The 23544-nt window shown below is 37.8% G+C and overlaps 4 protein-coding genes across 5 annotated transcripts; 2 read left to right on the plus strand and 2 right to left on the minus strand.

Moving 5' to 3' along the window:
* Positions 1–172: 172 nt before the first annotated feature.
* On the minus strand, positions 173–4690 carry cel.2 (carboxyl ester lipase, tandem duplicate 2). The gene is given in 12 exon segments (XM_046867098.1): positions 173–438; positions 554–751; positions 889–1092; positions 1368–1542; positions 1545–1553; positions 2078–2192; positions 2726–2833; positions 2975–3105; positions 3387–3584; positions 3670–3789; positions 4252–4399; positions 4572–4690. Coding segments are annotated over 12 exon segments (1641 nt in total). The 5' UTR covers positions 4635–4690; the 3' UTR covers positions 173–266.
* A 1115-nt stretch (positions 4691–5805) lies between these two features.
* On the minus strand, positions 5806–11845 carry gtf3c5 (general transcription factor IIIC, polypeptide 5). The gene is made up of 11 exons (XM_046867101.1): positions 11436–11845; positions 10058–10253; positions 9776–9974; positions 9316–9511; positions 9035–9139; positions 8755–8869; positions 8508–8588; positions 7612–7694; positions 7036–7118; positions 6771–6913; positions 5806–6055 (listed from the first exon to the last, which is right to left on the minus strand). The coding sequence occupies exons 1-11, from the start codon at positions 11442–11444 to the stop codon at positions 5898–5900; spliced, it is 1368 nt and encodes a 455-aa protein (XP_046723057.1). The 5' UTR covers positions 11445–11845; the 3' UTR covers positions 5806–5897.
* A 636-nt stretch (positions 11846–12481) lies between these two features.
* On the plus strand, positions 12482–16542 carry vps29 (VPS29 retromer complex component). Of its 2 annotated transcripts, XM_046867058.1 has the most exons (5): positions 12507–12591; positions 14024–14035; positions 14633–14824; positions 15546–15781; positions 16077–16542. In XM_046867058.1, the coding sequence occupies exons 1-5, from the start codon at positions 12589–12591 to the stop codon at positions 16192–16194; spliced, it is 561 nt and encodes a 186-aa protein (XP_046723014.1). In that variant the 5' UTR covers positions 12507–12588; the 3' UTR covers positions 16195–16542. The 2 variants fall into 2 exon arrangements, with proteins under 2 accessions (XP_046723015.1, XP_046723014.1); XM_046867059.1 differs by lacking the exon at positions 14024–14035 and having other exon boundaries at positions 12482–12591.
* Positions 16543–18037: 1495 nt separating this feature from the next.
* gpn3 (GPN-loop GTPase 3) lies at positions 18038–23204 on the plus strand. The gene is made up of 8 exons (XM_046867902.1): positions 18038–18250; positions 19272–19380; positions 20103–20270; positions 20457–20581; positions 20667–20782; positions 20884–20980; positions 22285–22413; positions 22942–23204. The coding sequence occupies exons 1-8, from the start codon at positions 18203–18205 to the stop codon at positions 23005–23007; spliced, it is 858 nt and encodes a 285-aa protein (XP_046723858.1). The 5' UTR covers positions 18038–18202; the 3' UTR covers positions 23008–23204.
* The last annotated feature ends 340 nt before the right edge of the window (positions 23205–23544 follow it).

The raw sequence follows: 23544 nt of genomic DNA on the forward strand, positions 1-23544 counted from the left end.
AAAAGTGAGGTAGTAACGAATTATAGTGTATTTAAGGTAAAAAAAAAAAGTAATTAAGAATGACTGCCTTGCCAGCTCCACCCTGACCTTAATCTCGTAACTTCTTGTGTAATTTGTGATTTACATTAACTCTAAAATTTTGTTTTTTTTTTTTAAAAAGGCAACGCAAATATTTCCTTAAAAATGCTGACAATTTATTTTATTGAACAGAGTTAATTAATTGTGCATGTGACTGCAGAAAACAGGAGACAGCGCTGTGGAGACTTTCAGTTGACGTTGGGAAAACTGATGTAGGTTGTGCTCCAGAAGTGGACGTAGCGAGCTCTCATTTTCTGCTTGACAGAGTTCCTCCCCATATCGTGATTGATTTCCAGAAACTGGTGGCCATCTGTTAACTTGGGCCAGGCTACAGGTACTGACTCACCTTTGTTGGGGTCACTGAGCAGAGGAAAGAAAGAACATCAAATACAAAATCAGTGACTCACTCATGGGGGGGCCGTCATAAATCTATTATCGAGCCTACTTTGAGGCTCATATGGAGGTTGTGTATTACCCAGTCTTGGCGAAGTTGGTCCAGTAAGCGATCATGTATTTGGAGACTTTGCGATGTTTGGGAAGATAGGCCAGTGGAGTGGCGAAGGGCTTTCCAAACACATACTGCAGGTCATCTGCATGGTCAGCCCCCATCCAGAGGGGATATCCAGGCATACGGCTGGGCTCTGAGAACAGGTAGGAATAAGTACGGCCCGTCCTAAAAGAAGAAAAGTACGTCTTTCTTGTCATATTGAATACCCAAGTAAAAGCCATGTGTTGAAAGCCCCATAAACCAGCAGTACGCAGGGAATGAATGTATCTCGTTTACATTATTTATGATTAGGATTCACCTACTTGGCATGTTTGGCGTGTAAATACAGAGCAGTCTGTGTTGGCACAAGGAAGGTGTAGTCGGTCTCGATGTTCACGATCGTCTTTTTGATGTCATCCTTGCTAGGCTTGCTTCCCCAGTTAGCAGTGTACTGGTCGTAAGCTGCTGCTGAAGCGTCCAGACCCTTATCACTTGTCAAAGCAGTCAGAAGATCTTTGACATCCTCACTGTAATGTGAAAAATACAAAGGAATACATTGTTGTTTCTGTATTTACAGCTCACACTTGTATGATGGTTGCTTCACATAACCAAAGACTAAAAATGTATTGGTATGAAGCAGCTTTCTGTGAATCGAGGGGTATTTTTGGAGGTTGAGGAGTCTTCAGTGTGTGTATATGATGTAACCCATAATAATCCATAGAACCCTCAAAAACATTTTTTTTTTCAACAAATTAAAGTACAGGGACCAAAACTGTATATAGATGGAGAAGGAGGTTCTTACACAGGTGTGGGTTGAAGAGGCTGGTTGACAGAAGGAATATCAAAGCCGGTGAAAATGTGACCGTCCATGTCATTAACCCCGGCGATATAATCAACATCAGCCGCGTTGCTGAAAAGGGTGCTGGGATCATCGGGGAGGAAATCGCCATCGATCACAGGAGCAAGGGCCAGGTTTTTACGATGGGGTCTAAAGGAGGATTTTTGCATCTGATTATGGCAACTTTAACAATTTTGTAGCACCAATTGCTCTCACAATCTTACTCTTGGATTACGAACATATTTTGTTTAGGTTCTAATATACTCAGGGTACAATCATTAGAAAATTACATTACAATTCAACAGCTTTATATTCACACATTAATTGCATTATTATAATATATTATTAGTAGCAAAAAAATAATCATTAGTTTGGTATTACAGATTGATTTGTAACTGTTTATCTGGAAGTCGTTGAATAGATTTTTGTTAGTGACTCTATGGAAAAAATTTCCATAGTTTAGTACAAAGATGAAAAATGACCAGGATGAGACATATGGAACGCCACATAAGGTTATTATAGACTGTATATGGACATCCAAATCACTGTTTATTTCCATACCTACTGTTTTTAGAGCTTTTTATGTATAAAACAATATGGTTCCACTCTCCATGACTAAAGTGCGTTAAAGTTCTTGAATTTTTTTGTTTGTTTAATGAAAGGAAAGTACTTACTTGTTGCAGAGCCTTGCAGGTTAAGGGTACCAGCCAGAGTTATCTCGACAGGGTCGCTCATTTTCAGACAGGCTGCCATGCTCTGGTCAGTTGGGCAGCCCAATTTCTTAGCAACCTGATACACATTATTAAAGAACTTTTGTTAATCTCATTAGAAGACATTTAAAAAGTGCTGATGCGTTCAGTTTATGACATCATTGATACAAACTGTAGTAAATAACTTGCATGTCAATTAATTTTGGTTTATAAGTCTTTTATCACCATGTTGGATCCATCTCACTGTTTCAGTGCAGACTTGAATTCATGGTATATCCAGTTTTTGTTCTGATATGTGCCCTGACGAACTCTGTATTTGTTCCGTGTGCATATTACATTTTCAAAAGGTCTTCTATAGTTTATAATACAAGATATTAAATGTATTATTGAAATTACATTGATTCAAATCAGCATGAGTTTGAAATGAATTATTAAGGAATATAGATCAGGGCTGGTGATTTTTATTGTAGCAAGATGTCTACTTGGCCCACTCACCCGCCCCTACATATGTGTCTGTCTAAAATGTTAAAGATCAATATAATATACTAAGATATTCAGTTATAGATGCTCATATAAATTGATCAGTCATGCCACGTGAAGTCACATGGTTACCTCTTCAGCATAGGCTCTAGGATTTCTGTTAACAGCCCAAGGACACAGAGCAACGCCACTCTGGGAAATAGCTCTGCGAATCAAGCCCTTATTGTGGGGGGTCAGCATCTGTACACACACACACACACACACACACACACACACACACACACACACACACACACACACACACACACAGACATTTCATCTCACAAAGCAGAAGAACACCACAATACAAGATAACAGCTTCAAGCAGAATCTAGCCCATACCTGAAAGCTGACACTGGCCGCTCCAGCAGACTCTCCAAAAATAGTAATATTGTTTGGATCTCCCCCGAAAGCCTTAATGTTCCTGTGCACCCAGGCGATAGCAGCATGCTGATCCCAAAGACCATAGTTTCCTAGGAACCAGGGTATGATCATTTCACCACACATACTTATTATTCTCTTTCAGGGAAGATTAACTGTGTACATACAGTAGATCTGTAAAGATGATGCAGAATTCTCGATTCTGATTGGTCAGTAAGTGTTGACTCATTTTGCATAACAGCTTTATATTAACGTGTTTGTTTACGCTATAATACATAATATACAGCGGGTAAAGGGTTCATTGGTTTGGTTTCATGATTTATTTGGAGCCAGTGAGTAAAAAAAACAACGATCAAGTTTTTGTTATTCTCACCTGGCAAATCCGAATCTCCGGTACTGAGAAATCCGAGCGCCCCAACACGATAGTTTACAGTGACCACAATGACGTCTCCCCGGTCAGCAATCTCCTCTCCACTGTACAGGTAGTTATCCAAGAAGTTAGCGCCTGAAGAGCCACCGACCAGGTAACCACCACCAAAGAAGTAAACCATGACAGGAAGGCCAGTTGAAACTGCAAAAAAAAAAAAAAGGTTTTTACAATATAACCACTGCATTGGTTCTGATTATTATCCTGTCTTAATAGATAACATTCTTACTTGAGCGGCCTTGTGGGACCCAGATGTTCAGGTACAAACAGTCCTCACTGCCCCTGCTTCCACTCTGAATCAGGTTTAGTTGCAGGCACCTCTTAGGAAAGTCAACGGCCTTCAAGACGCCTGCACAGAAACAGTTGGAGATTATATAATCCATTCGTCTTCAGTAGCACTTTATCCTGATCTCAAAACAGTGATTGAACAGTAGTCCACTGACGATCACCATCCGCACATATACACACGCATTTTATATACACAATTTGAAATCACCAAATTGACAAATTTTTTTGTAAATTGGGAGAAAACCAGAGAACCTGCAAGAAACCCACAGAGACACAGAATTAAATCTAGGTACTAACAAAGATCCTGCATCTGTGGTTATATCTTTGCAACTTTAAACACAATTACATACAATGTAAATATACATTATGCTGGATAAATTGGTTGGAAATTATATTTTGTACATTTTTACATGCATTTACTTCAAAGCAATGAAAACAACAACACATGCATGATGATTAAATAGACAATAAACTAAAAATTAAGGCAATGAGCTAAAGAGGAAGTCAATCACCGATTACGCACCATTCCAGCCCGGGTGAGGAGTCGGTTTCTGAAATCGGACTGGTTGTGCGGCAAATGGGACACCTTTAAAGACATCCATGTAACGGAAGAGTCCTACTCCATGATTCTTCCCCTCAACCAATCCTCCCTCTGTGTATACAACTCCTAGCTATAGCACACAAACACACACGATTTCAACTTTACACTCCAGATGCATGTTTGCTAATGTATGTTTTTCTATTTCAGACAATTCCCAAGCAATTATTTTTTGCAAAATGTAAAACAAGTCTATTTTTATTCAACATCATATACAAATCATCCTTAAACACACCGAAACTCACCGAAGCTGCATGTGCAGCGCCCATAAAAAGGCCCAAAACAGCTAAAACTCCCAACACACCCATCTTCACTCACTAAACACAGCAAGTAAGCCCGAGGACCGTTCTTTTGCCTTATATATACACACACATATATATATATATACACAAACGTATCTGCTTGTATCTCTGCTCACACAATTTGCTACTGCTATTTTTATTTCAAGGGCCAACACATGTCTCGTTATCTTTAGTTCTCATGGCGGGAAAAAAAATCTAGGAAGCAAATATCATTGCTCTTACAGAATCAAAAAAGGTCCGCTTTCAAAATTGTGCACCAGATGAAATTACGTGAATGACAACCTTTCGTAGACCGCACTAACAAGCACAGGAGATCAACAACAAGACGAGGAGTCTCCGGTATCAGCGTTTTGCAATAAGAGATAAAATGAGATATGAGCAATGAAGATCTCCTGCTATAAAGCTCTGACCTCAACCCTATTAGACACTTTTGGGATGAATGTGAATGCTGACTGCACCCCAGGCCTCCTCACCTTCTCACCTACTTCAGTACACAATGCAGTACACCTCAGCACACTTACTGTGCTAAAAGTTTACATCCAGCCAATAGGTTACATGTGCAGTATTTATTTATTTTTATTTTTATATGGACAATCCTTTTTGCACAAACTCCTGTATTGTATTTTTGCAAACAACCTTCATAGTGTATATGGACAATCCTTCTTGCACATCGCGTTACATGTCTCATGTTGTCTCTTGTTCCTTTTGTTAATTTATCTCAGAAATTGGGGACGAAATTTGCCATGCAATGTTCAAATAGCACATACAAATCTTACGTCTACAAACTGTGTCTGGTTTTTTGAATGTTACTCATTAAATGTACAAATAAATGGAGAAAAAGTATGATTGCCCTTCTTAAAAATGAAATAAGTCGTCGTAATTACACTTCAGGATGTGCTGGACAAATATTATCACGTTATTATACGTGTTTTATTTCTAATATTAAGCATTGCATGAATTAGGAAAAGTGTGTAGCCATGAAAAGGTGTGTTACAATCCCCGACCTGGAGAAGTGCTGATAATGTCCTGCCAGCTGACACCTGCGTTTCCTCCTCTATAAAACACACCTGCTGCGTTTCTTTCTTTTTTTTTTTTTGCTGTTTTATCTTCTTTTATATTTGCCATCCATTCAGTCTAACACTCTGTACTTCTCATTCAGCCTTGGAACAAAAAAAAATATTGTACAAAATGCATTTATTTATTTACAAATCAATTTTTTTCCATGTTAAACAGGCAACTGGGCACTTTTATTCGGTCCACAATTCTAGGTTACATATAATCCAGCATTTCTGTCTCCATTTCATTTTCACTCCCATCACGCTTGTAATCTTCGTCATAATCCTCGTCGTCGTCTTCGTCCTCATCCTCGCCGCTTTCTTCCATTTTACGACCGGCCCGGACAGGTCTCAACTTCGGGGAAGATAAAGCTGCAAAAAACAGAAACGCATATATCAAATGCATGCAAAAATCTTGGCACCCGTTCCCAAATGACATTAATAATATATTTTCTGGTTTTGAAAATACTTTTTTTTTTTTTTTATAATAACTGATACAATTCCTCAAGCGAAAGTCTTTTCCTCAGATCATTTCAGGTCGTTGTATCGAAGACGGCTTCCCTTTTTTAAAGACAATCATAATGACGTATCGTCGACATTCTGACAGAATTCGAATGCATACTGAATTTATTTATTATATAACTAATGGAAGCCTCCGAAAGATAAAGTGTGCCCGAGACACTCGGACCACACTGTGACGGACCACACTATACATTTATACTGATTTAATAAATGATGCTGGACACCATTACACCTAAATAAAATGTGTGATTAATATAAAGTGATTATCTTTTAAACCTTAATATCCAACCCCAAATTTTGCAACAGCACTGGAAAAAAATGCAGGTGTGTCTTCTGGATCCTGAATGCCAGTCAATAATAAACTAACCTAAAAATGAGTGAAGGTTAAAAGAAACAGCTAATGTTTTTTCTTTTTTTGTTGCTGAGGGGTCATCGGACGTAACCCCTGCGAGTATCGAGGTTGCACTGTATATATAAATATATTTTTAGCTACAAACTATACAGCACCTGATTTTGGTTTAAATCCTAGTTCTAAATCACATGTTTTTGTCTATCAAGCACTTACACGGTCTTTCGGCCCGCGCCACCTGCGTGATCATAGAGGAGATGATGTTTCTGAGATCGTCCGCAGTCCGAGGCAAACACCAGCCGTCACGCTCGTCACACACTTCCTCCTTCCCGTCATTTTTATGGATGATGCTTTTAATTCTGATCATAAACAGAGACGTTTCTGAGAATATCTACGACCTTCATTAATCCAAATGTATGCATTTTATGGTTATTTCGAACGTAAGCATCAAGTGTTTTTTTTTTTGGGTGATGAGCCTTACTTCTCTACATCCAGATCACACAGCTGGTAAAACATCTGTCGGTAAGGTGGTAGCATTCCCTCTCGAAATATGTAAACTGAATCCTGCAGGAAAATACGGATAAACAGTGGAACGAAAGGTCATGCATTTTGTTTATTTACATGCAGTAAGATGTTTTTAAAGCAAAGCAACATACTATATGGTATTGGATCCTTGAATCTGAAGGTATTCGAATGACAGTATAACAATGCTTATACATTTCTATAAAAGCAGCTTGCACAGGGATACAATATGGCAACCTAGGTCAAAATGTAAAAAGAAATTAAATGCGGTTGGTGCAATTTTCTGTGAACCGAAATTAATTAAGTCTCTCGTGAGTCTCAAAACATTAGAAGAATAAAAAAAAGAGGTTGGTGATGGAACAAATGTTTATAGGTTCTAAAACACTGTAATCCGTAGCTTTTAACTGTGGATCCTGCGAATGTTGTCCAACATTACATATAATTATAAACAGATCAAAAGAAAATTGTCATTTTTAATGGGGGAGAGAGAGAGAAGAAGACTAAAATAAATAATAAAATAGATCTAAATTTCGACCTTGAGAATGTATTTTGATGAAAAGGATGAGTTGCTCGAGAAGCTGTCCTGGGTGATGTCCTTCACACTAGCTGCCTGAGGGGCTGAAAAACGAAGAAGAGGAAGAAAACTTAAACTTACACCTTCTTATTAAACAGCCAATCATGTGGCAGCAGCACAATGCATACAAATCGTGCACATACAGATCAAGAGTTTATGTTGTCATCGAACATCAGAATCATGCCTTTGTATGGTCTGAGAATTTTAAAATCTGTTAATTATCTGGGAGAGATACTGAGAACTGGTTTGAGCTTACAGGAAGCCTACAATAAGGTGAAAAATAATCACTCTTTGCAGCCACAACGTACAGAAAAGCATGTTAAAATGGGAATCCTTGATGGCAGCAAAAGAACACATCAGGCTGAACTCAAGAGAAGATCTAAGACTACAACTGACAAGTTCACCCCAAAATGAACAGCTGCTGTAAATCCAAGTACATATAAAGTGATCTCACAAAGTTTCAGGATTAGTTTTTGCAAGACGCCAACAGATGGCAGCACTAGACACTCATGCACAGTCACAGGGAGCACCGACCTTTATTATTCAGAGTGCCAAGAGACATCGTCCTGTTATTCTGACCACGTGAGCACCGGGTGTTCGCTGTATTGCTGTGCAAGGTGACTTCTTCTCGCGAAAGAGATTCTTGAAACTTTTTGAAACCACCTCGAATTTCAACGTTTTCGACAAAACAGAATAGTAGGACGCCCTCGTTTTTATTCGTTCCCAATTTTCACATAAAATGATAAAAAAAGCACTGATTGCAAGGATCCTTAAGCATAACCATGACTAAAAAAATAAAATCTCCACATGTAATAAGAACACCGGGAACGTTGAATGAACATTAAATAATCCCTCACCGGCCTTGTTGACTGCGGTTGGAAGAGTGTACTGGTAGGCACTTCTTTTAGCCTTTACTGGTATATCATTGAAATTATGTCCTATAAAAAAAAAAAAAAAGACGGAATGACAAAGAATCACTTTACGTGTACATTATAATAATGTTTGACCAAATAATAAATAACTAGTATAATGTTATGATACTGGCAACATGATCAACATTCACCGGACTGAATCCAGGCTTCCCAGACCCACGAAATTCCTCACCATGTCTCACTCCACAGCGGATTCTGAAGTCCAAAACTTGGTAGATTTTGGCTTTTGGGTCTTTCCGGGGATCATAACCAAATCTCACCCACAGGCTTCTCCACGGCCCAGTCAACTAAGGGGTTGAGGGTAGAAACTCATCAAGTCATGTCATGTCATGAATTTGCTGGTGCTAAAAAATCTCATATGGAGCAATGTGACTTCCACGAAGGACAGTCAGATCAGATCTCGTACGTCAATACAACGAGAAGACAAGGTTCTCCGAGGTTCTCCCTCTCACCATGTAATAGGCCAGGAATGGGAGCAGGAGCTTCAGTTTCTCTGGGTGAATGTTGATGTTGGCTTTGACGGCATTGCGGGACCATATGGGCCGTCTCTCAAACAGCTGTGAAACGTAGTGTAATATAATTAAACACACTGTTAATACTGTTTTTTTTTTTAACTGTGCAATAACCTAATGAAATTTGTTTGATACTGTAACTACACACACACACACACACACACACACACACACACACACACACACACACACACACGCGTGGTTCGCCTTTAAAACCTTACCTCCCTCATTTCCTCTTCTGCCTTGAGGTCGCTATGGTGCATAGCAGTTTTCTGCCAGTTGGTCTTAGCAGCCTCTAGTGGCTCAGTAGGTACAGTCTTATCTTCAAAATTCACAAAAATGGCATTGTGGGCTCTCCGGGCTCGGTTCGGTCCGATCAGGTTCTCTTTGGAGAGCAAATGCAGGGTGTTTCCTTCTCTGCACGGTTTGAAACAGTAAAGTCGTGGAAAAAGTGTTTTATATCAGACTTTATATCATTAGACAATCGCACTCAAAAATATTACTAAGATTTCACATTATACTTTTTAGACCTTGATGTTTGTGTTGTTTTGCCCACATGAACACATTTTTAAAAACGTGTCATATTCTCAAATTACGCGGCTCACGTTTGCATAGTGAAATATGATTGGCTCTTATATTTTACCCTACAATTGACTATTATGTCTTCGTGTGATTGCTCACCTGTGTACAACATCCGGCCGGTAGTAGTACTCCATGGGGTTGTCCAAACGAGAGAAGATGGGAGGTGGAAGAAAAAGTGGCACCGATCGGTCGAAGAACTCCTTCTTTTCAGGTTTGCTCAAAATGACCTTGTCATACAAAGACACCTGAGATCCATCAGCCTCTCTGTGCATGGCCAGGTACTGAAAATCTGCCATTCCTTGATAACAATTTTGAAGGTTAGAAAATGTTGGTTTGTGGAAATATTTTCAATATTATACACGATACGATAGAGGAGTGCACCTTGAAATTTATACGTGGTGTCTATGAGACCCAGGATCTCCATGAAGATCTGAGATTCTCCGCTGCGTCTGTTTGTTCTGCGCCGCACTTTGATCAGCAGGTTGGTGGAAGAATAGCGATTCCCACACACAGGGTGGCAGTAAGGATCTTTGGGACGGTAACGCAGCTCCAATCGTTTGGATGAGTCTCCATACGTCTATTAAGAAGAGACAGAGGCAAATAAATGTGTTAAAATCTAAATAAGTATTATACATTATATATAATACATATAACTTGCACTTTAAGAGCTTAAAGACCATCAGAACAGCTATAAACATTTGTTCAGTCAGTTTTTTTGCTGCTGGTTATGTTGCCAGAAAGTGGATTATCCTCTACTTGAAAGACGAAAAATGACAACTTTTACAAAATGCTAACACTAAAGACTCAAAACATGATAAACATCATACAGTAAATCTGTGGAGCCAGTCTCTGTGTGAGGTGGTACTATTGAAAATGTATAATCATCATCATCATCATCATCAAAACAAAAAAGATCCTGCGGGACATAAACAGTTTTTTTAAACAGCTGTGGGTAAAAAATAGAGAAAGGGCTGCATTTATTATTTAAGATGGTGGTAAAGTGGTCTGTCTGTCTGTCTGTCTGTCTGTCTGTCTGTCTATCTATCTATCTATCTATCTATCTATCTATCTATCTATCTATCTATCGGTTAGGACCAATGACTGTATTCATTCTTCTATCCACTCTTCCATCCATCTATAGATAGGTTGAAGTTAAATGCCTGACAGTGGATCTGTGACATAAACACACACTATATTTCCAAAAGTATTGGGTCACCTGGTCATAAATATGGTATGTGATTTTTTTTGAGCATGGCAGTCCACATTTAGTCCCAATTTGCTCTTATAATTACCTCCACTCTTCTGTGAAGATGTTCCGCTAGATTTTGGAGTGTGCTTATGAATATTTGTGTTTATTAGCCACAAGAGTATTATAAAAGTCAGGTACTGATGTAGGTGAGGAGACCTGGGGTGCAGTCAGTGTTCACATTCATCCCAAAGTGTTCAGTAGGGATGAGATCAGAGCTCTATAGCAGCTCCTCTCCAAAGCATGTAAACCAGATCTTCAAGGAGCTCACTTTGTGCACAGGGGCATCGCCATGCTGGAACAGGTTTGGGTTTCCAAGTTCAAGTGAATGCAAAATGTTATTATAGCAAAATCTAAAGACGTCCTGTACAATTAAGTGCTACTGTGGTAACAGTTTGGAAAAGAACCCAATATAGCAGGAAAGGTCAGGTGACCCAATACTGTTGGCAATATTTATTTATATATACATACACACACACACACTCTTCAAAACATTCAAACTAAAACGCTCACCTTAGACATTCCCTGTTCCCCTCCAATGGTTTCCAGCGTTTTGTCTATATTTTGAACTACACCCGGATATTCAACACAAACCAGTCTGGTCTGTGATAACGGCAGAGTCGCGGTGTCTTTACTTTTACACTTAGCTGTGCTTCCGCCGCATCCATTATTATAATATTATAATATAACTAACCAAATACCAACTTAGACACATACACACACATTCATGCCAATATAATCAACATGAGCGAAAAACTCCCACTGATAAAAACCTCCGTATGGAAACTACATTAAGTATGCTTAGTTCCGCCTTCTACAAACATTTTTATAAACAACTGCAAATCCAAACTTACACTCTTTCAAGACAATGTTAAGAGTTTGTACGAACACTGGCTAAGATTTATTACACAACATTATAAACCAACTTCAGAGTCATTTGGAAAAGGCTGGTAAAACCTGTCATTTTGTTATAAGGGTTGCCAGATTGTGAGGTGTCCATCCCATCTTGAAATCTGGTTCAGTTTGTTGTTGTTACATTATATATACATTATATATAGATTACTTATTGTTTTCTGTGTATTAGTTTTTCAGAAAACAAATTAACATTTACCTAACTTCAGTACCTGGCTTTCCTTTATTTTTTCCATCATAATTTTCTTCTGGGAATGGGTTCACATTGAACTATTTATCTATCTGTTTTGGCTAGCTATTCGTTTTAAACTTACTTTGACTAATCAGCATGTAGTTTATATGGTGTCTTTAATTTAATTTTAAATGTCAATTTATGTGTATCTTGTTATATCTTTATATCTTTCTGCCTGTCTGCCTGTCTTAGTACAGGTTAGAACAAATGAAAGCATACATCGAAGACTGTGGTAAAGTGATCTGTCTGTCTACTTGGCTGTCTGTCTATCTATTTGTTTGTCTGTCTGTCTGTCTGTCTGTCTGTCCATTTGTTTGTCTGTCTGTCTATTTGTCTGTCTGTCTGTCAATTTGTCTGTCTGTCTGTCAATTTGTCTGTCTGTCCACACAGGTTAGATTAGGCTCAATGACTACTTTTAAGATTCAAGAAGGCTGTATTAATTCCAACCTGGCAACCCTTCCTTTAGCAGGCCGACAGTTCCTTCCTTTGAGTCAGTGAGTGGAGTCACACAGCTCATACAAAATGGTAAGGTTTTACACTATAACCAGTTTAATAGTAAAATGATTTGCGGTGTCACATTCAGCATTTAACAGTAAACTCGTTCAGAATTTAGAATTAAATTTCCCGGAAGACGGACAATATTTTTAGCCGTTAGCTAGTTAGCGAACTAGCAGGTTAGCTTCAGCTCTGATATCACATGACCATCATTCAGCGCTAACTGCGTTCAAGGGTTTCCGTTTAAACGCCTTTTTTTTACTACTGAACTCCTTCATTCCGCGGTTTATTCCCAGATTCACTGCTAAATTTTTATTTATTTGTTTTATTTCTTTGGAACGTGTCATAATTCATGTATACACACACACACACACATATATATATATATATATATATATATATATATATATATATATATATATATCTATCTCATAACATCAGACCATGTCCTGCTATAGATCAGAAAGTTTATTTTTAGATCAGACTATAGGGGGTGCCTCAGATCAGACTATGGGGTTTGATTTTTAATTGTCTGGCCACCCGTTTAGTGTCCCAGATTAGACTATAGGGGATGATTTTTTTTTATTGTCTGGCCACCCGTTTAGTGTCTTAGATTAGACAACAGGTAATTGATTTTTGATTGGAAGTCATTTTAAAGTCAAATAAAACATCAATATCGGGGTGTAATTAAAAAGACAACAATCTTCCCTTAGATTAGACCCTGTTTAGTTGGACATCAAAAATGCCTCTCAATAGCACCCCTTTCCATGCAAGTCTACTTAGAGCAGAGTTTTATTCTCTATTTAATGTCACTTTATGTTTTTGTAGCTTAAAATGTCATCTTAGATTTTAAAATCGACATAAATTTGCTCTAGTTTTGGGCATCTCTTACTTAGAGCGATGTGGCGGGGCTTTAGTCTTCTAGTCTGTTTGACTTCTCGGCATCTCTGCTGTTACCGTGTCACGTTACAATCCGAGCGGTATTATTAAATAGGTTATAAACCCTTATAAACCTTACTCTGATATTGATGGTTACCGAACCAATGTCCAAGAGCAACGCGTCGTCGAGTTGGGGATTTTTTTTTTGTTCCGTGTTCCACTTATTTGGAAAAACTCTCCTTTAAATGTAACCCACTTCACTTCCCTAAACCACCTGTTAATGGTTTTGGTGTAATAATAATTTCGGATTTAAGTTTCCCACTAATCCCACACTGCTCACCACTAACCACTATCATCTAACATCTCATTTACGTTTGAATTATTCTCATTATTTGTTTTGGTATTTCAGTTTCCTTCTTGGTTTCACACCATCTTGTATTGTTTGTGTTCCTTTATTTGTGATTTTATGCACCATTTTGATCTCTCCATGTCATCGTCTCACCCCCCCTCCTCTTCCTCCTGCTCCTCCTCCTACTCCTCCTCTTCCTCATGCACTGTCTCCAATCAACTGCCTTGTGCTCAGACCGGTCACAGAGTAAGTGCCCCACCACCACTCCCTCCACCCTGCTTTACCGACACTTCTATAGCAGACTGATGATGACGGCTGTAGTAATGCTGCAGTCTGAGAGGCTGTTAGATTTAGTCTGAACTCTGCTTTGTGTATGAAACATAATTAAAGGTGTCCCAGGACATTCTTGGTAAAAAAAAAATCCTCTCAGACATTGTTTGGTTTACTATATATATCGTCTACCATAATATGCGCGTTCTGACGTTAACGAGGCAAAACACAATTTAAGATACGGAGGCAGAGGTTGTGTTCATTTCTATCATTTCATATAGTTAATCAATATTTCACAAAAAGTGCCACTGTTTTCTCACAGCTTTTAAAATATATTATATTATGAAATTTATATTATAATTTAATATCAAATACCGATTTTATTCGCTTGGATAAATCTTATTATTCTAATTGACCGATTAGATATTATTCTATTAAACAGATTCACTACTGGTGATTTATATAAATGTGAAAACAATTCAAGTCCATTAGTTTTGTTTATAATCCAAGTCTCTTGCTCGAAAACTGATCTAACGTGATCCTCTAACTCCTTGTTTTTCTATATTTCTCCAGTTGGTCCTTGTATTAGGAGACCTGCACATTCCTCACCGATGCAATACACTACCAGCAAAGTTCAAGAAGCTGCTGGTGCCTGGCAAGATTCAGCACATCCTCTGCACAGGCAACCTCTGTACGAAGGAGAGCTACGACTATCTGAAGACGCTGGCTGGAGATGTGCACATTGTCAGAGGAGACTTTGATGAGGTGGGATTGATTCATTCTTAATATTTGCAAACCAGTAAGTGTGTTCACAAAACAATGTGTACAAGCAGCACAGCGCATTGGATTTCATGCAAAAGCCTGTTGGCATCCCTTTATGGACAAAAGTATTGGGACACCTGACTTTTCCACCCATATGTCGTTCTTCCCCCGAACTATTACCACAAAGTTCAAGGGACACGGTAACAAAGAATTGTTTATTTTCTTGAACTGGGAGACCCAAACCTGTTCTAGCATGATATTGACCCTCTGCACAAAGCCAGCTCCAGCTTCATGAAGATTTGGTTGTAGTGGAGATCTTAAGCGACCTGCTTAAAGAGCTCTGATCTCAACCCTCACCTCACCTACATCACTACCTGACTTTACTAACAGCCTTGTGCCCAAATGAGCGCAAGCACACTTCAAAATCTAGTAGAACATTTTCCCAGAAGAGTGGAGGTTATTAGAACACCAATCTTATGGTCAGGTGTCCACAAACTTTGCATTTTAACAGAAATGGTCACAAAATTTAAGACACAAAAATTACAACAGGCAAAGAAAAAGCCACTTAAATACACAGAGGAAAAATAAAACACAGGTGGTAGTAATGGTACAATTAAATAACCAATCCAAAGTCCTTAACAGTATTAGTTTAATACAGTAAATAAAAAAAAAAAACCAACATTTAATATATTATTTAAATCATCAATGTTTTGTTTTGTCACAGAATCTGAATTACCCCGAGCAGAAGGTGGTGACTGTGGGCCAGTTTAAGATCGGTCTGATCCACGGGCACCAGGTGATCCCATGGGGCGACATGGCCAGCCTCGCCCTTCTCCAGAGGCAGCTGGATGTGGATATTCTCATCTCAGGCCACACGCACAAGTTTGAAGCCTTTGAGAACGAGAACAAATTTTACATTAACCCCGGTTCAGCCACAGGGGCTTACAACGCGCTGGAGAGGTACGATGATGATACACACCTCCTTCACAGAACATCTGTATCGTAATGTGTACCTTTTGTTTGTGAGTTCTGATAGACTTAAATTCCACATTTGGACAACAGAAACACATCATTCCAAACGGACCTCAAAGGCAAATCATTTGATCTTCTGTTAAAATTCTGGTTGTTAAATTTCTTTCTTTTTTTCAGATCCAGAAATAAGCTCCGCCCTCAGCTAGAGCTTCCCAGCTCTCATTTTTGGTTTCCGTATAACGACTAACAATATCATGTTTTTCTCACTGTTTTTTGTTCACAGCAACATCATCCCATCCTTCGTCCTGATGGACATCCAAGCGTCCACCGTTGTCACGTACGTTTACCAGCTCATCGGTGATGACGTCAAAGTCGAGAGAATCGAATACAAGAAGTCATAAAGACCAACCAGAGTTTAAACGATCGCCGCCTTCTAAGATGCGCTTCGTCTCATTCCCCCAGTCAACTACAGCTCGAAGTTTCGGCACGTCGCGGATGCCGTAAACACTGAAATTTACTGAAGTGCGCACCTTTGTTTATATGTCATCAGCCTGTGTTCTCTTTGTGAGCAGAATGTTATATCGTTGTATGATTTGCATCATGTTCGTGACTAATTGCACCATGTTTTACGCTAAAGATACGTCATAATGACTTTTCAAGGCTATTTTTTAGCAATTACAAAACCCTGATACTATTATAACAATGTGAGATATTTCATATAATAATAAAAAAAAAACAGTATGACATTAGACTTGGTCTGTTTTATATTTGATAGATTTAATAACTTCCTGAAAAAACGGAAACACCCACTGAAGCAAATACTGACAACTATTTTTCTTTTATGATGATCAGATCATGATTTTGTTTTACTCAGGATTTTCTAATCTCCAATTATTAAACATAAAGTAATGCAAAATCCCACCTCTTTAGTTGCATAGGAAGATTTATTAGCCAGAAAAGTTGCCTGCTAAGTCATCACGTAACTGATGGATGGATGGATGGATGGATGGATGGATGGAAGGCAGCAAGTGAACATTTTGTCTTCAAAGTTGACATGTTAGAAGCAGGAAAATTTGCAAGCGTAAGGATTTAATGAGGGCCAAATTGTGATGTCTAGACGTCTGGGTCAGAGCATCTCCAAAACTGCAGCTTTTGTGGGATGTTCCTGGTCTGCAGTGGTCAGTATCTATCAAAAGTGCTCCAAGGAAGGAACAGTGGTGAACCGACAACAGGGTCATGTGCGCCCGAGGCTCATCGATGCACGTGGAGAGCAAAGGCTGGTCCGTGTGGTCCGATCCAACAGACGAGCTCCTGTAACTCAAATAGCACAATATTAAACAAGTGGTCATGATGTTCACGTCATACAAATACTATCTTTAGAAGACCTGATCTTGTGTACCAGTAGAAATCATATTTCATATACAAGTTTAGATTGTATGTTGTTAGTAAAGATTAATATGACAATTTTACATGATCAATATCTCTAATGATTATTTATCTAATAAATTATTCACTATATTGACAAGATTGTGGACACCTGTCCATGGTATCTGCTTCTTTTGGAATTTCTTATTCCACATTTAGTTTTATTTGCTCTTATAATAACCTTCACTCTTCAGGGAAGATGTTCCACTAGATTTTGAAGTGTGCTTGTGGAGATTTAGCTGAGATTCATTCAGCTCCAAGGGTGTTAGTAAAGTCAGGTACTGATGTAGGTGAGGAGGGCAGGGGTGATATTCCAATTCTTGTTTATTAGGGTTGATGTCAGAGCTCTATAGCAGGAGATCTTCCACTCCAACCCATGTAAAGCATATATTCATGAAGCTGGCTTTGTGCACAGGGGCATAGTCATGCTGGAACAGGTTTGGATCTAGTTCAAGTGAAGTCATCAGTTTGGATCTAGTCAAATATTTCATGCTACCGCTATGTTATGCTAATTCTATGTTCAAAGACATCCAACTTTTGTGGTAACCGTTTAGGGAAGAACCACATATGATTCAAAGAGATTACCATTCGCTTTACATATAAAACTTCTTTCGGCTTCTCCCGTTATATACAATGTACATAAACGCCCTTTTTTTAACCCTTTTCCCCTTCCGTAGATCCACCGAGGCCTGAATTCTAAATGCCTTGCTATTTCCTGTATAGGCGCCCTATTTAAATTAGGAAGTAATGTTGTATATCCGTCTATGTAGTGCACTAGATAAGTGTACTAGAAGGCAATTTGGGATTTAACCCGTGTCACAGGATGTTGTTGATTCAGAAGCAGCATGGACGCCGCGCCGCGGGTTTTGTGCGTGGTTTATTTGAGATGATAAAAATTTAGGCGCTTATTTTATAATAAATAAGGCAATAATATAATATTAGATATCATAAATTATATTTTTGTGCTGCTTGGAGAGAGACAAGATGCCTCGCTATGCGCAGCTTGTAATGGGACCCGCTGGAAGCGGCAAGGTATAAGAGCCTGTTCACTTAATTACTTACCAATTATATATATATATATATATATATATATATATATATATATATATATAGTGTGTGTTTGGGTGTGTGTAGACAAATTTGTATAATATTATAATATAATATATATAATATTATTAAATATAGTACATATTATATGTATAAAACAAATATAAAAATAAGTTATATATAATAAGCTATGGAAATTAAACCAGCAGGAAAGAAATCCAATTCTAAACAATATATAGTGTGACCAGCTTTTGCCTGCAAACAGCATCAGTTCTGTACACTTGCACACAGTTTTTAAAGAACTTTCTGCAGGTAGGTTGTTCCAAACATCTTTAAGAACATACCACAGACCTGTGGATGTGGACTCCTTGTTGTTCTTTACGCTGAAGATAGTTCTTTATGGTATTTGCTGTATGTTTTGGGTCATTGTCCTCCTGCAGAATACATTTGGAACCAATCAAACGTCTTGCTGTATTGAGTACACCATTAATCCTGACCAAATCTTCACTGTTGCCTGGAGGTACTTATTATTGTACTCCAGCCCTTAGTAAAAAACAACTTGAATTTCTGCACCCTAGTTCCTGTGTTTTTGTGCATATTTGTGTGCTTATCCTCATTTCCAAATCATATGTATGGCTTTTTGTGCCTAATTCTTTAATCAAGATTACTTCAGACATCTCCAGACAGTACTTGGGTGTACCTGATTTTGAAAAGAGTTTTAGCATGATAAGTGCTGGTTTGGAAGTAAAGTCACACCAAATATGGATTTGATTTAAAAATTAATCCAAATTACTGTAAAAAAATATAGATTTTTTTTAATCATTCTTACTTTACAGCATTTCTTCACACCTGCCTGAATCTTTTGCACAGAATTGTGTGTGTGTGTGTGTGTGTGTGTGTGTGTGTGTGTGAAATCAAAATGAACCTCTTCCTAAATGTAGTAATAACAGGCTAATAAATTCGGTGTACACTCTTTAATTCTGCATTATTTTTACTGTCGTTTCAGAGTACGTACTGCTCTACCATGATCCAGCATGCTGAAGGCATAAACCGCTCTGTACAGGTCGTGAACCTCGACCCAGCCGCAGAGCATTTTAATTATCCGGTCATGGCAGGTGAGAGCGATCAGTAGGTTCCTAAAGTCTAGTCATTAACTAACGATGTGAATCAAGTTTGATCACGTACACATATACACAATATATATTTTATCTTTGTTTGTGTTTTAAAGCAATGGTCCCCAAACTTTTTTGCGCCACCGGTTTATTGTCAGACAATATTTTCACGGACCGGCCTTTAGGGTGTGGCGGATAAATACAACAAAATAAAATGACTGCATAAAAACTGATATTTTCTAAAAAATTATAAAAACGGAATTCACTGTGTTGTTTTTTGTTCGTTTGCTCGCTTGTGGGTTTGAATTTAGCGGTAATGTATTATGGTTTAGCGGCCGGAGCAGCTCCTTTAAGAAGGTAGTGGATGGAGGTAAGTCATGTGACCGAGGCATCATGACAGATGTGGAGGAGAGAATCCGGTCATTTTTTCGAAAATAAAACCATTCAGAATCAGATAATAAATAAAACGGAAATAATGTGTTATGTGTTCTTTCTGTGCGGCCCGGTACCAATTGTTCCGGGGGGGTTTGGGACCACTGTTTTAAATGACATGGATTCATGGCTTAGAGGCTGCAATACACTTGACCTAAAATGTCAAATCATCAGCAAATTACAGGAGTGCCAATAAATCTGTCAGGTGTCAGTTTTTGTCCAGTGTAATTTTTCTCAAATTGTTGAATCATCAACCAAACAAATTTTTAATTTCACGTTCCTGAAAATAACAGATATCCGAGAGTTGATCCAGGTGGACGACGTGATGGAGGATGACTCGCTGAGGTTCGGCCCGAATGGAGGCTTGGTTTTCTGCATGGAATACTTCGCTAGTAATTTTGATTGGTTGGAGGAAACTCTCGGGCATGTTGAGGACGACTACATACTTTTCGACTGCCCAGGTTATTAACTTATCACCTTTTAAGAGCATTATACATTATGGAGGTAATGATGAAGGTAATCATTATACATGAAGAAGGTAAAATAGACAGATGGAGGTAAAAGAACACCAATTTAAACCATAAAAAAGAATAAATGTCCAGGCTACTGGTCCAAAAAAGTATGTTATTCACATGTTAATTTTGTAGGTCAGATCGAGCTGTACACTCATCTTCCTGTGATGAAGCAGTTAGTCGAGCAGCTCCAGCAGTGGGAGTTTCGTGTGTGTGGCGTCTTTTTGGTTGATTCTCAGTTTATGGTGGAGAGCTTCAAGGTAATTCTTGAGAGTGTGTTCATTCTTAACTTGGCATGATCTTCATCACAGACGATCTGTGAATTCTAAATACTCTGTTTTCCAGTTCATTTCTGGTGTCATGGCAGCTTTGAGTGCGATGGTGTCACTAGAAATACCTCAGGTCAACATCATGACCAAAATGGACCTGCTGAGTCCTAAAGCTAAGAAGGAGATTGAGAAGTAAGTGTTCTATATAAATACTTGACACGACGCAACCTCTTATTATAGGTGGAATATGTAATGCAAAAAGAGAAAGGTGATGTGTTGTACATTAACTGCAGGTATCTGGATCCAGATATGTATTCGATGATGGGGGACAGCTCTATCATGCTGAGGAGCAAAAAATTCATGAAACTCACCAAAGCAATCTGTGGTTTGGTAAGTCGGCTCTTTCAAAGTAGGAATAAGTAGCGATTTAAAGACTCTTAAATGTATATAAATTGATTACCATTTATATTTGGGACTTTTATTGCTTTTTTTGTATAGTATTTGATACTTTGGGCATTTATGGCGATTTACTGATCACAACAATGTTTATTTTATAACAAAAACAAAGACTGATTATTGTATTTGGAATGTCCACTTCTCCTCCTCATCATCATCATCATCTTCCCTAACTGTTCTAAATTCATCCATGAGCACGCCGATGATCATTTCGACACTGTATGTTTGACATCGAAAAAATAGATGTTTCTCCTCTGAATTGGTAAATATAACGTATAGATTATGACGTGTCGTTTATTTGTTTTAATGAAAAGACAAATATTAGCAGGCTACAACATTAGACTGGACGCACAGAAATCACGTATTTCATTTCCACTAGTATGGAATCAGATAAAAGTGATTTTTAAGATTTAGCTTTTGATTAGTTTAATTAAAAATAAAATGTTACATTGGACATTGTAACAGAAATAATGCAGATCGCATTATGAAATGCAATACATTGATGACTAAGCAAAATTATTAAATATCCGCTGTATCATATTTTCAACACGATTTTATTATAACATTTTTTGAAAAATATAAATGTAGTATTAGTTAGTTTAAAAAAATACATATTAAAAATATTAAACTTTTATATTTAACACAGCTTTTAAAAAAAAAGTCTCAGTTAAATGTCAATTCATGAAGGCAGCCATATTGGAAATATGCAGACTGCAGAGCATAGGTACATCCAATAGGGGGCAGAAGACGAGTCTCAGATTGTACTCAACTGGATTTTGACGATAGTACTGTTAATGCGGGTGATGCAGAGGTCTCAGAAAATAATATATAAAATATATATCTGGCATTATAGGGTTAAAACAGCAGAAAAAAACAATACAATGGTGCACCCCTGCCCACTCTACAGGACTTGTACCATGCAAGAACCTCCTCCCTTCTAAAAAACTTTGTTCAGCAAAACTGACAGACACAGGAACAGTTTCTTTCCCCATGCAATCAGCCTCATTAACAACTGACCCTAATTATATTCCCTGCTTCGTATCTATAAGTACTGCATTATCACTTCATCCCCATATGTTACACCAGTGTTACTGCTGTATATCATATGTGACCCACAATACTGCTATTTGCACTACCATTCACTCTCACACTGTATGTATATTGATGATCTGTCATATAAATATATCTTGTATTATATTATTATAGCATAGTTATATATGCATATATTTTTTTATTAGATTGATGACTACAGCATGGTGCGTTTCCTGCCCTTTGATCGCACTGATGATGAAGGCATCAGCATTGTGCTCCAGCACATTGACTTCTCCATACAGTACGGTGAGGACCTGGAGTTTAAGGAGCCCAAGGTAGGTACATTTCGAGTCATATAGAGCTGTGTGGAATGTGATCAGCCCAAAGGTTTATAAAAAAAAAAAAATCTTGTAAATCCTAATCTAACACAGTCGAGTAAGTTTATTGAGATCAGGACGTGCTGTGACCCTCAGAAATGTGCTGACGACTGGATATAGAAATAAAATAAAATAAAAAATGCCAGAATACACACAAATAAAATGACACAAAATAGAAGTTTAAAAATTATATCAAAGAATTCATGTGTATTAAAACAAGTGTTTTCATATAAATAAATATGAGGCAGCATATAATATTTTAATAAACTTGCACTCATGCTGCATCATGGGAATTCCTAGGTCAGTGGGGTATACATATATATTTTTTTATTATTATTTATTTATTTTTTAAATATATATAATGTATATCGTGATTATTACATGAGTCATGGGTGTGTTTTTTTTATTATTTTATTTTTTAAACAATAAATAATCTATAATATGGTCATTATTTCACCAAATTATTATGACTCTTATCGTTTCTAGGAGCTTGATGAGGAACCTGGCAACCAAAATTATGATGAGTTTTTCCAAGACCGAGTGGATTCCTAAACCCCAGGAGCGCACGGCCACCAGAGAGCCCGGATGTAAAGCGAGAATGCTCAAGAATTATATTGTTTTTATGTCTGTCTGTATAATTATGTAACCTATTATGCTTTTTGCTCATGTATTGGTTATAGACATAACATACGACATTCTATAAGTTGTAATGTAAAATATTTTTTCAATAAAATCTTTTGGAAAAACAATACACAATGTGTGATAAATCAGAACTAGTTTTGACTCTAGGGTCATGATGAGAATTATTTGTATCTGCTTGTGCACCACTTTAATCAGGTCCTGATGCTCAGTAATGAAATGGTTACCATTGTTATAATTTGGGTTTAGGTGGATCCAGAGGCTACTCTGGGAACATGGGGGTTGAAATGGGAATAATATTCGTCATGTTTGGGATGGTAATTTATCACATGGGATTGTGCACATTGTATATACAGTATGTACAGTAATCTGAATTTGATTATATTTATCTGTGATTCACAAACCTCAGCTTAAGAGCTAGTAGAAACAGACGCATTTACACTTTCAAAA

The sequence above is a fragment of the Silurus meridionalis genome, chromosome 15 (assembly GCF_014805685.1).
Source record: "Silurus meridionalis isolate SWU-2019-XX chromosome 15, ASM1480568v1, whole genome shotgun sequence".
In the NCBI taxonomy this organism is placed as follows: Eukaryota; Metazoa; Chordata; class Actinopteri; order Siluriformes; family Siluridae; genus Silurus; species Silurus meridionalis.

Coding starts and splice junctions, on each gene's coding strand:
- vps29 (XM_046867058.1), top strand. Junction 14,825..15,545: donor TCAGAGGAGACTTTGATGAG/GTGGGATTGATT, acceptor GTTTTGTCACAG/AATCTGAATTACCCCGAGCA. Junction 15,782..16,076: donor GCTTACAACGCGCTGGAGAG/GTACGATGATGA, acceptor TTTTGTTCACAG/CAACATCATCCCATCCTTCG.
- gpn3 (XM_046867902.1), top strand. CDS start 18,203: ATGCCTCGCTATGCGCAGCTTGTAATGGGACCCGCTGGAAGCGGCAAG. Junction 20,271..20,456: donor CATACTTTTCGACTGCCCAG/GTTATTAACTTA, acceptor TTAATTTTGTAG/GTCAGATCGAGCTGTACACT. Junction 20,582..20,666: donor TTATGGTGGAGAGCTTCAAG/GTAATTCTTGAG, acceptor TCTGTTTTCCAG/TTCATTTCTGGTGTCATGGC.
- gtf3c5 (XM_046867101.1), bottom strand. Junction 9,975..10,057: donor CACCACGTATAAATTTCAAG/GTGCACTCCTCT, acceptor ATTGTTATCAAG/GAATGGCAGATTTTCAGTAC. Junction 8,589..8,754: donor CCGCTGTGGAGTGAGACATG/GTGAGGAATTTC, acceptor TTTTTTTTATAG/GACATAATTTCAATGATATA.